Below are 15491 nucleotides of genomic sequence, written 5' to 3'. Positions count from 1 at the left end.
TACTCTTACTTGAGTACAATTTCTGGCTACTCTACCCACCTCTGTTCAAAAGTCACTGATGCAGATTTAAATCATTCCATCAAATCTGTTTTTTAGAAGAAAAAACTAAGTTTTTTTTTGGTTTGCAGAAACTGTAGAATCACTCACAACCACGAAAGAATAAGCAACTATATTATTCCTAACTATTCTCACACTCAGAGCCAGAAATTTTCTGCAGTTGGTCAGTAAAATGTTAACAATTTCGCTATTACTATGTGATGTCCATTAAATCAAATGTATTTTTCCTCAATTATTCTGCAGCCATGCAGACTACAGAGGGTCCACCCGTGGAGCATGTGACCGTGTATGGAAGTGCCAGTGGTTCTGTGCGCTCAGCAAGCCCCAACATCCAGACAACTTTAGCGAGCCCCATGTTGACTGTGCAGCAAACCCAGACACAGGCCACAGCCTTTGTCCAGCCAACCCAACAGCAGAGCGTCACCCATGCAGAGCCGCTCAATCAGGAGCCGCCGCCTGTGTTAATTGAAGCAACGCCGAGCTCGCAGGTGGAATGGCCTTCAACATCTTCCACTACTGCTGTGTTTGGGACTGGTGAGAAGAAACTAAATTAATTTCAAGTTTAGTAGAGGACAAAAAGTTGTATTTTTGTTTTGGCAAACACATATTTGTGTTATTTAAACCTCTTTATCTGGGATGTGTCTACATATACTGCTTTACGTCTAGTTTCAGCCACACAAGGATCTTCCTCGTTGTCCAAAAGGCCCCGTGAAGAGGAGGAAAGTAGCAGCACTGTGGTCACAGACACAGAGGCCCTTCAGGAGGACACATCCAGGGCTCCCGTGCCAAAGAAGCTACGCATCATTCAGAGAGTGGGTCTGGAGGTGAGCGTTTTGGCCAGATGACAAACCTCGGTTGGCGCTTTGTTTGAAATTCTATCAAATAAAAACATGCTGTCATGTGTTATCTTTAGGAGGAGATGATAGTTGATGACAGTGCTGAGGCTGAGGGGGTGGTGCCAACAGACAGTCAAGACGGTGCAGAAACCAGTCAGGTATGTTAGTAACATAAAATAATGATCAATACAATTGCTAACCTTTTGTTTTCAGACACATTTACTTTTACATAATGTAGATTAGGTGTGGTATTAGTCAACAAATGTCACCTGTATTTTATTTTATTAAACTTTCTTAAAGCTATAAACAAGACTAGGGGTGTCCCTGTACAACTTTGAACTTCAGCTGATATTGAAGCCTTTAGTATTTACCGATACCTACCAATATGGATCCTATACGATATCAACACGAGTCATACATTTTGTTTTGAGGAATGTTAAAATGGCTTGATGAAGTTAAATTACACCAAGAAAAAAGTAAGTATGAAAAACAATGGCCTATTCTAGTGGTGTCCCAAACCGATATTGATATCGGTCCGATATCAACAAAAAAACAAATATCGGCGTGTATTTAAAATCTACGCTATATAAGCGATACTGCAGTGTGTTTACTTGTGCAAAGGTTGATAGTTCGTTCACGGCCAAATGTCCCCCAATAAGCACACAAGCTTGGTTTTTTCTTGTATTTTTATTATTTACTAAAGGTAAACATGGTAGACTAATGGCTACTAGGAGCTAACAGCGACACAACAGCTAAGTACACAATCTAGTCATAGAGTTTAAACAATGTTGCAGTGTAAAACACAACTTTTGTCAATATAAACAATTATATAAATATCCAGTAACAAATGTGTCCTCGCCATTCAACTTCCTCTGCTATGCCTATAATTTAATGAATCATTGTGACCACCAGGTGTTGTCAAAACACATTAACACTCCATTTCAAAGTGTAAATCTTTCGTAAGGTTAGTGTTTTTCATACCTACCACGGTTTTCTTGAGTATTTTCACTTGATTCAAACATTTTTTTAACATTTAAGACTTCAAAATAATATCTGGTTTATAAGCCAAAATACAATGTAGAATCGAATTGATATTGGTATAAGCAAACAATCAAGGTCCCAATATCATATCAGAAGTGGGAAAAGTCATTTTAGGACACCCCTAATATATTTATAATATAACATCCACAATGGACTTATGCTGTCTTTAAGTTGAAGTGGAATAGTAATTGTTCTTTGGCGACACCTAATAGTCTCAATATTTCATGATGCAGTACATTATGGTTGAATGATGGCGGCACATTAGGTACTGGATACATTCAATTACGTCTCTGCCTTGGAAGACTTTATATATGTAAGTATTATACTACCATAATTATTTGATATTTGTCTTGAAGGACAAGTGTCAGGTTTTAGACTGCATTATTGCTCAATTAAGGACACTAATTACTTCCGAGATTAAAACATGACAAGATTTTTTTTTTACAGAAAATCTTTTTCACACGATGCATGCAGAAGTTTGGTTTGTTTTTTAATTGTCAAAAGCAAGTCTGTCTGGCAGTGTGCAAATAATTGGAAACGTACAATTAGTGATAACCTACTCAGTGGCCTAGTGGTTAGAGTGTCCGCCCTGAGATTGGTAGGTCGTAAGTTCAAACCCCGGCCGAGTCATACCAAAAACTAAAAATGGGACCCATTACCTCCCTGCTTGGCACTCAGCATTAAGGGTTGGAATTGGGGGTTAAATCACCAAAACTGCTCCCTTCACCTCCCAGGGGGTGATCAAGGGTGATGGGTCAAATGCAGAGAATAAGTTCGCCACACATAGTGTGTGTGTGACAATCATTGGTACTTTAACTTTAACCTTAATTAGGCACACACCAAACCGAGCGCTAGTAAACATAGTTTTGGCGTTTCCTGCACAACACGCCTTGTATATGCCCAAGCAGTAGCAGGCTAAACTGTCAATCATTGATGCAACATAAGAGCAAACACTGGATAATTTTCCCCAGCAGTAAGACGGCACTGCAGAAGCCCAGATAATAAGCAATACAGCCGAATCATTGATACACTTGACAGCTGTGACATCAGACATGCAGAAGAATCCCGCAAAGCTCTTTATGAAAAATACATTAAATTATATTTACTTTATTTTAACTTCTACAATTTTTCATGTTAGTCTTTATTTAGAAAAACAAGCATTAAACAGTGTTTGTTCTGGCCTGTTTTAGACAGAAGAACTTGCAGCACTGGATGAAGAAGACGAGATGGCAGCCTCGCAGTCTACCTCTATGTACCAAGAAGTTGCATTGACACAAAGTGAAACTCCTGAGCAGCAGCTGGAAGTAATCGTCATAGTCACCGACACTGAGAGTGAGGAAAACCCAGAAGACGGAGCTGAAGAGGATGACGAGCAGGTAAAATAAACAGCTTTACAGCAACAGCATTCTGGTTTCAAATCACAGCTTATGCCTAATTGTGTTGAGTTTGCAGGCTTGATTGTAAGTCTCCATTTGACGTTCCTGTGTTTTTATCTCTTCAACGCAGGACTACGATGAAGGAGATGAGGAGGAGGACGATGATGAAGAGGAGGAAGAGGAGGAGGAAGAAGATGATGACGGGGGTATGGGAGAAGGAGAGGAAAGTAACGAAGGGAGTGGAGAAGGCAACGAGGCCTACGAAGGAGATGACATAGAGGTTTGATTAGCAAAAATGCGTCATGTACTCATAGTGACAGCTTTGACATGTACACTCACCCACACGCTTGCCATTTCCAGTAGATATGTTAAACCATCCCACACTTGGGTTTTTTCTTTACAACTCAAGTACAATTTTCCATTCCTTTCCTAGAAGAACTTCAGCCTTGTGTCATAGTGTTGTCGCTCTAATTCACTAGTTTATATACGTCTTGGTTGCTGCGCCACATGAGTCAGTGTCTGCAACAGGGCGATTTGCGGCTTCACTTCTAATGCGCTTGTGTGAAGGTGGCTTGATAATCTGCAAATAGCGACTCATGTTGTTTTTGTGTAAATTGACTGTTATGTAATAAAAGTTTTACTGTTACGAGCTCTGCTGGAAAGAAAAAATGCATGCCAGCTCAAACTAAATGACTACCATTGAAAAGCAAGCACCAAGTCAGTAGTTAGACCTTTAGAACTCCAATACAAACAAAACAAAAGGTTCGCTAAGGAGAAAATCAAAAGGAGATAGTTTCTTTTAAAGGTACTTTAGGGCATTTTATGCACATGAGATCCTTAGCAAGTCATATATTAACCACTTTTCCCCCTTGTCCCAAATCACCATCTAACTAATAGAACATATAGTTGTAATTTTAAAAAAAATTATAAATTGGGCGATTCAGTTTTTTTATTCCAGTATTTATTTCTTCTTATTTATTCTTATTCGGAGACCCCATGCATGCATTGTGAATTTTGCGTGAATACTTAAAATGTCAACTAATGATTGTCAGGGCGTCTTATATGAAATTCTACCGCAAACTGATTCTTAACCCCTTCCTGCTCCATCACTGATATGATAATAATATAATGGTTTATTATATATGTAAATTTAAATGTAAGTTTTCCTTTTCTTAATTTTTTTATTTTGCTATGAATTATTGGACAAGTTATTTGCCATGAATTCATTTTAGATTGATTAAAAATTATTTAAGAAATAGTTTCACATAAATAAAGTGTGAACATATTTTGTAATAGAGTGGCCTCAAAACAAAATTCTGCATGTGGTCCATTTTAGTCATGGTGGTCTTGTTTATTGGTAATTTTTTTGATTTACTATCTTTATTAAATTTTATTATTAAAAAAAAAAATCAGGCTTTTATCTCATTTGTATCCTTATTTTTTTGTTTACCTTTTTTTGAACTCCGAATTTCTTGATTTTTTTTCCAACACCTTTCTTTTCACATAAGTGAAAATGTAAGAATCAGTAGGACATAGAGAAAAAGGTCTGAATTAAATCCACTTTGCTTCTTTTTATTTCTTTTTTGTTATATGTGTGAGTGTAACCGCGTGACGTTCTTTAATAAGGCATGTTTGAAACAAACAAGCCATAGAATTTGTCAGTACAGTATGGTAATGAAGGAATTTTTGCTCACTGACTAAATTGTGCTTTATACAGTGCTCTAACAGTTCATAATTCTGTTTATGATTATGAGTTTTATTTCTCACTCTTTTCTCAGGGAGCTGATGTAACCGACCCAGGGACAGAGACTGAGGAGAGTTTGGGGGCGTCTGACTCCACCCAGAGACCAGCAGATTCCCAGACGGCAAGCTGTAAGATCCAGGAAACCTTATTAATACGCACGTGTAGCTCCACTTTGGACTCGCCCAATGTGCTCACAACCTGTCCCGTCATTGAATTAGTTATCGAAAACTGTGCCGTGACAGAGAGAGCTGTAATGTTGTTTGTCTGGAAAAAAAAGGGTGGCACTACTTGGAACACCATTCAAACTGTCTTGTTATCCCTGCTGTTAAGGCCAATTAGCTTTCTTACTTGTGGAATACAATTATGTGTTGCTAGAATGACATGTGATACCACCTTAATACTGAATTATTTCACTCCACAGAGTAATAATCACTTTTTTAAATGTTGTAGTTGAGAGCTCCACCATGGAGGCATTCTGTACAGAACAGCCCATCACAAGCTCTGGTATACGTATGCCACAGTCACCGAGGAGAACAACATATTCATTGCCGCCTCGTCCATCATCAGATCTCGGACCACCCACTCAGGTGTGTATTGGGCCTTTGAAAAAAGTTCTGCTTACAGACGTGGCACATTTTTAAATTTATACTTCACTCAAAAAGTTAGTGGTATTTGATGTGTAAAACACTGAACTGTTTAAGTATACGTTTACCTTTAAAGAGTGTAGGTAGGTATGCACTGAAATTAATATTCTTGGCCAAAACCCAAAAATGAGAATACAAATTCCAAAAACAGAAACAAATGTTATGCCAATTGTTATTATTACCATTACATTTATGGCTATGACAATAATAACCTCACTAAATTCAAGGCATTGCAATTCCATCCATCCATTTTCTACTGCTTATTCCCTTTGGGGTCGCGGGGGGCGCTGGTGCCTATCTCAGCTACAATCGGGCAGAAGGCGGAGTACACCCTGGACAAGTCGCCACCTCATCGCAGGGGCAACACAGATAGACAGACAACATTCACACTCACGTTCGCACACTAGGGCCAATTTTAGTGTTGCCAATCAACCTATCCCTAGGTGCATGTCTTTGGAGGTGGTAGGAAGCCGGAGTACCCGGAGGGAACCCACGTAGTCACAAGGAGAACATGCAAACTCCACAGAGTAAGATCCCGAGCCCGGAATTGAACCCTGACTACTCAGGACCTTCGTATTGTGCAGCAGACGCACTAACCCCTCTACCACCATTGAAATTCCACAAAGTAATATTTATTTTTCAAAGAATAAAACCATCATATCATTAATCAAATATTTAGTTACCACCACTGGTATTGCAAAAATACAATTATATAATATCATATATTTTATAATAATTATGGATAGGCCAAATACTGAATGACAATTAGCTCCAACGAAGTTATAGCTTAATATTCAGTGCATTGCAGTAAGGATATACTATCCACTGAAAATTACTCAACACAAAGCCATTGTTGTCCAAATAACTTACAATACAAGCGAGTACCAGGTAGCAGTGTTTCGTTTATATATATATGTATATATATTTATATTTTTATTTTTATTTTATTATTTTTATTTTTATGTCACGGCCACGCATGGTTACCTTTTGGACCACGATAGAAAGTTTGGACCAGTTTTACTCGCGTACAAACCCAAAAACATTACCCAAGCACGGTACATAAGTTACCTTTAATTACAACAAACTACTACTCTATGTGAGAAACGTTGACTAAGCGCTAAAAACCAAGGCATTGTTCACACTGCAGGTTATGCCCATATGTGACCTTTATCGGATTTATTCATGTCAACGTTAACAATACAATTCTAAATTTTGTAAATCCGACCCAGGCCTCTTTTAAATGTGGATTGAAATCAGATATGTGTTCAATACGACTGCAGTCTGAAAGATTGGAGTGACTAATACGTCGTCAAGCGATAAACGCCATAATTCATTGCCAAAATAGATGTTTGCAAAATAAATAGTTGACAAATAAGCAGAAAACAGGCAAAAATAATGTTTTAGGAACTTGCGTCAACGTTCAACCACTCCTGTCTCCAACTGCTTGCCCACGCACTCTTTGGAGGACGTGGACAAAAATGTCCCAAAAACTGCATGCGCCAAAAAGCTTGTCGTCTTCCCTCTTAATCTTTTATGCACAATAATTGAGTTCAGAAAATGTTAACATTTGACACACAAAATCCTTGAAATTGCCACAAATGTGCCGGAACTGAGACCTACGTCCTGACGTCTTGACGTTACGTCTGCATGAGGGTCATCTTGCGTTCACATTAGACATCACATTTTTTGCAGAGTGAATGACTACCGTACATAAAAAAATTAATTTAACAAAAAAAATCCAAATTTTTTGCAGTATGAACACAGCCACAGATTTAATTAACTGTTATTTGCAAAATGCACTGCACGCAAGGCATGCTGGATACTTGGCGACAACTCACTTGTTTGTTATGACATAGCGAGTAATAGATGTAGGATGATAGGTACATTGTCTTTTGTCACACCCCAGGACACCTCATGTTTTTTAAATCGCCCATGAGTTTTATAAGGCGCAGGCACCGCTGCACGAAATGAAACCAACACCTGGAAAAACATGAGATTATGACGGGCAGTTCTTATGACACAAACAAAAAAACTTTGTTACAGCCGCCCACACACAAACACCAAATACCGTAAGCAAACTAGGCGAAGAAGTCATCTACCCCCTTGAAAAAAATGTATCTTATTATCTTGTGTTATTAGATGTCTCAGCGCATCCCTGCTCGTCGTCAGTCAGTAGGCAGGGTACCCCAACTCTCCTCTGGGCTGCCCAGTAGTGCTGTAAGTAATATCTGCATTACATTTGTTTTTTATAAAGTTTGTTTGAAAATACAGTCATACAAATCATTTGGCATTGTCTTGTCTGCCTTTTTGCTCCAGCATCTATTCGACGACAACGACCGTATGGTTCCCAACACTCCCACCTTGGTTGTGCCGCACCGCGCTGATGGTTTTGACCAGGCCGTACAGTAAGTTTTACATGTACACAAACAAAGGAATATCTTTTGAAATCTACAAATGATAATTCCATTCAACTGTGCGAAAGACTGATCAACCTCAACCATAATACCAATAAATCTGCAAACGAAAAATTTACATTTAAAGGTGGTAGCTATTGTGGCCTTATTTGAAAGTTTGTGTTTAACTTTAATATTGTTGCTGTTAGGATTGTCTCAATCAAAATGTTTGCCCTAAAAGCTGATTTTTTGGATACAAATCTGATACTTGACAACAGATTACAGATCTGAAAATGTTTCAAGGCAAGAAACTGAAGTAAACATAGCACATTTGTATAAGGCTTATTTCATTAAATTTAGAATTTGCTTGTATTATGCTTCTATTTGATGTGTTACAATTGTAGTATTGAATGCTAATTAAGCCAGTTTTAACAAAATCCAGTGGCTAGTGCACAGTTAATAAACATAAACTACTATTCGCTCTAGAGATTGGAATTGATACGATTTTTCCTGTTCCAATTGCACTTTCGATTCCACTTAACGATTCAGTTCCTTCACGGTTCTGTTATCGATTCTTTTCTTTTTTGGGGGGAGGGGGGGGTGTAGCATAGAAGTAAAGGTTAAGAAATACGTAAGAAGTAAATATTCTTGTGTAGAATTTATCAAAATAAAACATGTGGAAATTACACTAGAATGTACCGTTTAGTAACATGTAATATTAACTGGCATTTCTGTTTAACATTTGAATTTAATTGCTGACATGAATCGACTTGTACACAATATTACAATCATTTGAGTTTCACCTGTGTAATATGACTGAGAGAAAATCTGGTGGGGGAAAAATATGCAACTTTTCTCTGACTGCAATACTGTAGCAAATGGGTGCAAGCTTTTGACCACAAACCTGATCTAAACTTGTATAAAAACATTACTGTCTGAGCAACTAAGATATTCACTTGTGCACATTGATCCTACAAACTGTGCTCTCATAACACAGAATGATAGATCCAAGAAATACGAGCTAGATCTTTTTTTACAGTGCCTTTTTTAAAAACCGCAAAAAGAGAAGTACAACCAAAGAGTACTACGCTCACAAGAAATAATAGTTAACTTTAGAATCTATTTGCTATGCACGTTTCATTTAAATAAATCTTAAAATGCTACAGTATAAACCAATATTTAAAACAACAAAAGCTTAGCCATTAAAACAGATAAAATACCAAGTCTAAAACACAATCAGTGATGCATTAGAAACACAAAACATGCAAAATAGTGGGTTTTCTAACAGTGTGTCTGTTTATTTTAGTTAGGGTATTTTTTTTAAAAATCTGTACATTTTAGTATGTCAATAACTACTTTATTGGCATATTCAATAATATTGTGATTAGAATAACGGTGATAATTTTGGTCACAATAACCGTGATAAAAAATTCTAATATTGTTACATCCATACTCTTAACACTTGGCCGTCACTTCAGCAGCACTAAGAGTGTACTCAGCCAAGGTAATGTTGCAATTTTTAATGTCAGCAAATTAATTGACTCTGAAATGTAATGCTAAAAGAAGATTTAACAACTGGATAAAAGTTATCATAATCAGCTAATGTTTCAAAAGAAGAATTTAATTCTATTATTAAAAACAATTATTTACTAACATACAAAAGTGACGAAAATTGGTACCGTTGAGTACCGGTATCTATTCTCAGGTACTGGGAACTACTACTGTATAGTTTCAAATGTGAAAGGTACCCATCCCTAGTAAAAAGGAATATGGAGATGTAATTGTGTTTCTCTGAGCGTGCATCCCTTTTGAAGGAATATTTCACGTGAATACAATCTTCAGCCAATTTAACACAGAGACACAGCTGTGTTAAAGATTGGCTGAGCTTAGCAGCTCATCAGCCGATCGTCGATCAGTTAAAAAAGGCGAATATTGACTCTGATCTCGGGATCGGGACGTATATATTGTAGGTCAGGGGTGTCAAACTCATTTTAGATCGGGGGCCACATGGAGAAAAATCTACTCCCAAGTTGGCCGGACTGGTAAAATCACTGCACAATAACTTAAAAATAAAGACACCTTCAGATTGTTTTCTGTGTTTAAAAATAGAAGAAGCACATTCTTAAAATCTACAAATCATAATGTTGTTGTTCTTTTCACTTACATGTCGCGGTTAATAGTATTTATCTTTATTTGTCATTATTTGTATTTTCTGAATGAATGATGTGATAATGTTCCTCAGTCAACTCAATGGTGTTCATTTTCAATCTATCAAGATAAAAAAATATCAAATTACAGTATGCCATGTATGTAGTTTAATCATTTTCCTTGATTGATGTACTAATATCATGTGGTTTATTTTGTACATATGTACCATCATCCAGAGATACAAAGAATTGCTGTTGCAACATCCAGTAGACACATGTAGAAGAGCTGTTTCTTTCATTCAAAAATTTTAGGTTAATTTGTATACTTAGCAAACTCATCCCGCGGTCCGTATAAAACCTGTTCGCAGGCCTGATCCGGCCCGCGGGCCGTACGTTTGACACCCCTGCTGTAGGTACTGTTAATTGAGCATAGGTAGGCTATCTTTCTATTGTTTTAGTGATGTTATCCATCAATTGTTTTATTATATTTGTAACAGTTTTTCTTATACTTTTGTTAGTTCTCCTCAAATGGTTACAAGCCGAAGCTTCCGTTTTGTCCAATCAGACGACGTGCCACAGACCAGCTCAGATCTAGGCCAGCTCGCATCTCAAGGAGGTACACTGCCACTCTTTATTTCCGTGAAATGGCAACAAAACCAAATTTAACATTTAGCGTTATTGTGAATGTCTGCAGGCCTGGGGATGTTTGAAAGCCCTTTGTTCCTAGCGTCTCAAGAAGAGGAATCTGGCGGACGCAGCGTTCCCACCACAATGCTGCAATTGGCAGCCCCAGGTATAATGCCATATTCAGTGACTTGAAATGACATGTCCGCTTAGCATGAGCAAACATTGACTGGTCTCCAATTGTTAGTCTTCTCCGAAGTGGTTCCGTCAGACGCTTTGGAGCCGGCCTCTCAGTCTGTTCCCATGGTGAGCACGTCCACTCCTGGCCTGGTTGTGCCAGGCATGGCCGGTACAAGTGAGGATAGGAATGACGTCTTCCTTGAGTCAGACCCTGATAAGTAAGTGTCTGATTAGCTGCTCTGACGACCAAGTGATATAATACAAATGTGTTTTTAGAGCTTCGGAGTCCTAAATGTTTATTATTGTGGTAGTATGCTTTAGTTGGCCATCATTCTTGTCTGTGTTGCCTCCCACCGGCACTGATGCACACTCCTTTGTGCTTGAGCTCGTTTGTGTGCCAACTCAAGACATAAGACAATCACTTTTAAAACATGGAGTATTCTCACTCATACACTTTCAGTCAGGCTTGTAGAATGTACCATATTCAGCTACATGTTCATGACTGTACAGTACTATACACATGTTAATTTTTATGGATTGTTTTATGTTGCAAGATTGCAGTCATCATTAATAACTGTCAGGAGAAACAATTGCATTGTTTAAACAAATGGTTTTGTGTCTAAGTCTCCACTTTACAATTGTGTGGCCGAGAGGGTGACATGCTTTAGCTTGGTATGAAACACTTACACTGGTCAAACAGCTGGACTTTTGTTGGTGTCAAGCTTGTCTTAGCACAATACAAACTACAGTAGTACCCCAACTTACAAGCTTAATTGGTTTTTTGACAGAGCTCTTAACTCAAAACACTTGTATCTCAAATTGTCTCCCATTTAAATGAGAATGCACTACGAATAACAGCAGTTTTAAAAAGTATTGTAATAATAAAGTACAGTATTTACCTTAGAGAGAGGACTGTACGGTCTCTCATTCCAGCTGCTTCGAAGTTTAACACAGCTTTTCCATTTTTGTATGAATTAATTTCTGCTCTTTATGTATTGTTTGTAATTAGGATATGATAGGATTAACTTTATTTATCCTACAATGGGGAAATGATTCCACAAAAATAAAATGAAAACATTGAAGACTGTAAGACACTTAAGTGGCGCTATTTCTACATGCAGCAACCAAAGTAAAACGCAACAAAAAAACAAAAATGAACAAAAAAGTTTAATACATATTGTGCACATAGGATTTCAACGTGCTTAGACAAACAGCAAAACAATAACACCATCTCAACAACCACATACACTGCTGTGGTGCTCCCCGCCAATGTCTGCTGGAGTGGGGTCAGCACGACCAGAGACGGGAACAGACCCAACAAGGTGACCAAGAGAGCAGACTCCGTCCGAGGCTGCCCACCAGCACTCGGTTAATGTCCGGTCCGGGCAGATCAGCAGAATCCGTCCATGCAGCCCAAAGTGTCCGATACATTCTCACCCAGCCAGGACTAAGTGAAGCTTGTCCTTTCCGCCGGAGAAAGAGTGAACATCCCCCAAGACAACAGATGACCAACTCTGCCCAAACCTCAGCCCTCTCTCCTGATGCTCAACACCAGCTCTTCAGGCCCGTATCCAAACGTCTCTTCCACCGCATCGCCACTGGTCTCCACGAAAAAGCACCAAAAGCAGCACAAAAGTGCCACCCCTCATTGCGCAGTCCAGAAGGAGCCCGAACCAAAAGGCAAAAACACATGAAAACAAGACAGAAACATCAAAGAACACAAAAGGGGACATAAGAACTCAGAGCTCCTCCAACCAGCTGCCACTACATCAGAGAAATCTTGAAAAAATAGGCTTTATGGCTGGCCGTCGACTCTGCTTCAGCATGGTGCAGATTAGCAGTGATACGCTCAAATTGCTTCACCAAGTGGACGACATGCTCAGTCATATTTTTTATGATTTATTGTTTGATTCAATGAATATCATCCCCTCTTTTTCCTCAGCGCTGTCTTTTACACTCATGTACTTTCATCCCATGGTTGGAAAACAAAGTTTGGGCTATCTCTAGCTGTAAGTTAATGCAAAACCAGATATTTTGGGCAGATCCTACCTACCTACCTACCTACTCAGTGGCCTAGTGGTTAGAGTGTGCGCCCTGAGATCGGTAAGTTCTGAATTAAAATCCCGGCCCGAGTCATACCAAAGACTATAAAAATGGGACCCATTACCTCCCTGCTTTGCACTCAGCATCAAGGGTTGGAATTGGGGGTTAAATCACTAAAAAAATTCCGGGGCGCGTGACCGCTGCTGCCCACTGCTCCCCTCACTTCCCAGGGAGTGAACAAGGGGATGGGTCAAATGCAGCGGACACATTTCATCACACCTAGTGTGTGTGTGACCATCATTGGCACTTTAACTTTAAATTAACTTAACTTATAGGTGTCACTGTGACATTTGCTGCGCCAACTAATGGCAAATTAACTTAACTTATAGGTGTCACTGTGACATTTGCTACGCCAACTAATGGCATGGATGTTCGTATCTCAAAAGGTTTTGCCTGAAACACAAAGCATAACAATTAGCCGAGAGACCACTTTTATCTCAAAGCACACTTAAAGGCCTACTGAAATGAGATTTTCTTATTTAAACGAGGATAGCAGGTCGATTCTATGTGTCACATTTGATCATTTCGCAATATTGCCATATTTTTGCTGAAAGGATTTAGTAGAGAACATCGACGATAAAGTTCGCAACTTTTGGTGCTGATAAAAAAGCCTTGCCTTTACCGGAAGTCGCAGACGATGACGTCACAAGGGTGAGGGCTCCTCACGTCCTCACATTGTTTTTAATGAGAGCCTCCAGCAGCAAGAGCTATTCGGACCGAGAAAACGACAATTTCCCCATTAATTTGAGCAAGGATGAAAGATTTGTGGATGATGATATTGATAGCAAAGGAGTAGAAAAAAAAACAAAACGATTGCATTGGGACGGATTGAGATGTTTTTAGACACATTTACTAGGATAAACCCTAGTAAATCCCTTATCTTTCTATTGTGTTGCTTGTGTTCTAGTGAGATTAAATAGTACCTGATAGTTGAAGAGGTGTGTCCACGGGTGTCAGAATACTGTTTAATTGCGCAATGAAAAGAGATGACTTTTAGCCGCAAATAGTGCCGCGCTAATATTTCCTGACAGTCCGTGACGTCACGCGCATGCGTCTTCATTCCGCGATGTTTTCAACAAGAAACTCCGCGGGAAATTTAAAATTGCAGTTTAGTTAACTAAATCGGCCGTATTGGCATTTGTTGCAATCCATCCATCCATCCATTTTCTACCGCTTATTCCCTTTTTTGGGGTTGCGGGGGGCGCTGGCGCCTATCTCAGCTACAATCGGGCAGAAGGCGGGGTACACCCTGGACAAGTCACCACCTCATCGCAGGGCCAACACAGATAGACAACATTCACACTCACATTCACACACTAGGGTCAATTTCAGTGTTGCCAATCAACCTATCCCCAGGTGCATGTCTTTGCATGTGTTGCAATGTTAATATTTAATCATTGACATATAAACTATCAGACTGCGTGGTCGGTAGTAGTGGGTTTCAGTAGGCCTTTAAGTTGAGGTACCACTGTACTTGGCGTGCCCTTTAACATGTTTGAGCACTGTCGTGAATATGTATGCATATGTCGGCATTATCCCAAGTAATTAAGGTATCCGTAATAATTTATGTTTTTCATTTGGGTTTGACATGTTTTTTAGTATAAAAAGCAACATTTAATAGTTGACTGTTTTATATAGTGATTTATAAATGTTGTCAACTACAGTTTAACAATGGTGGGGATGTATAAGATTATATATTCCTTGTATTCCACTCCAGTTCCAGGCCAAGTGCTGAAAGTTCAGTGGATGCTGTGGTCTCTCAGGATGATTTGGTGGAGCAGAGTCAGCCTTCTGATACGACAAACCTGCCTTCGACAAGCCAGGAGCCTTCTTCTAGCTCTGCAGGTACACTTTGACCTAACCAGAGCTATAACTAGGTTTTGACAAACACCGAGGTGAAAAATTGGTTGTCCAAGAGGAATTTTGAAAAGCTGAAATCATGGATATCCCAGCACTATATAAATTATATTACATGATTGAGCAAAACAATAAATTTCCAGAGTAACAAAAGTTTTAATTAACCTATAAGGATCTATCCATCACTCATCTAACGCACTCGATAATCAGCATGATTTTGTAACGGGCCTTTTTTTATTAATATTTTGCAGTTTAGTGTATTAAACCATTTTAACATCAGTAAAACATACATTTAAAAAACTTTAGAACAAACAAATGTTGCACCACGACCTGGCTTCGGATCTACCGGAAGTGATGGAGAAAATTTTGCACTCATGTTTTAATCAATCACTGACCATGGCGTTTAGGGGCGGCACCTGACTGACACGACGACAGTATTATACCGACAATATTTTACATCAATTTCATTCAGGTGAAAGCAACAGCAGT

At 38.8% G+C, this 15491-nt stretch overlaps 1 protein-coding gene across 1 annotated transcript in view; it reads left to right on the top strand.

Annotated features, from left to right (window-relative positions):
* tprb (translocated promoter region b, nuclear basket protein) overlaps positions 1 to 15491 on the top strand; it is a 56670-nt gene that overhangs the window by 38091 nt on the left and 3088 nt on the right. Inside the window, exons 37-49 of the mRNA XM_061883556.1 lie at positions 301 to 591; positions 724 to 881; positions 971 to 1051; positions 3125 to 3310; positions 3441 to 3590; positions 5089 to 5182; positions 5505 to 5641; positions 7838 to 7915; positions 8015 to 8103; positions 10757 to 10854; positions 10933 to 11031; positions 11110 to 11260; positions 14863 to 14990. Coding sequence (XP_061739540.1) covers positions 301 to 591; positions 724 to 881; positions 971 to 1051; positions 3125 to 3310; positions 3441 to 3590; positions 5089 to 5182; positions 5505 to 5641; positions 7838 to 7915; positions 8015 to 8103; positions 10757 to 10854; positions 10933 to 11031; positions 11110 to 11260; positions 14863 to 14990 — 1740 coding nt within the window. The remainder of the gene's footprint in view (positions 1 to 300; positions 592 to 723; positions 882 to 970; positions 1052 to 3124; positions 3311 to 3440; positions 3591 to 5088; positions 5183 to 5504; positions 5642 to 7837; positions 7916 to 8014; positions 8104 to 10756; positions 10855 to 10932; positions 11032 to 11109; positions 11261 to 14862; positions 14991 to 15491) is intronic.

The sequence above is a fragment of the Nerophis ophidion genome, linkage group LG22 (genome assembly GCF_033978795.1).
Source record: "Nerophis ophidion isolate RoL-2023_Sa linkage group LG22, RoL_Noph_v1.0, whole genome shotgun sequence".
In the NCBI taxonomy this organism is placed as follows: domain Eukaryota; kingdom Metazoa; phylum Chordata; class Actinopteri; order Syngnathiformes; family Syngnathidae; genus Nerophis; species Nerophis ophidion.
Note: the sequence above shows the minus strand (reverse complement) of the source record. Positions and strands in the feature narration are given on the sequence as shown.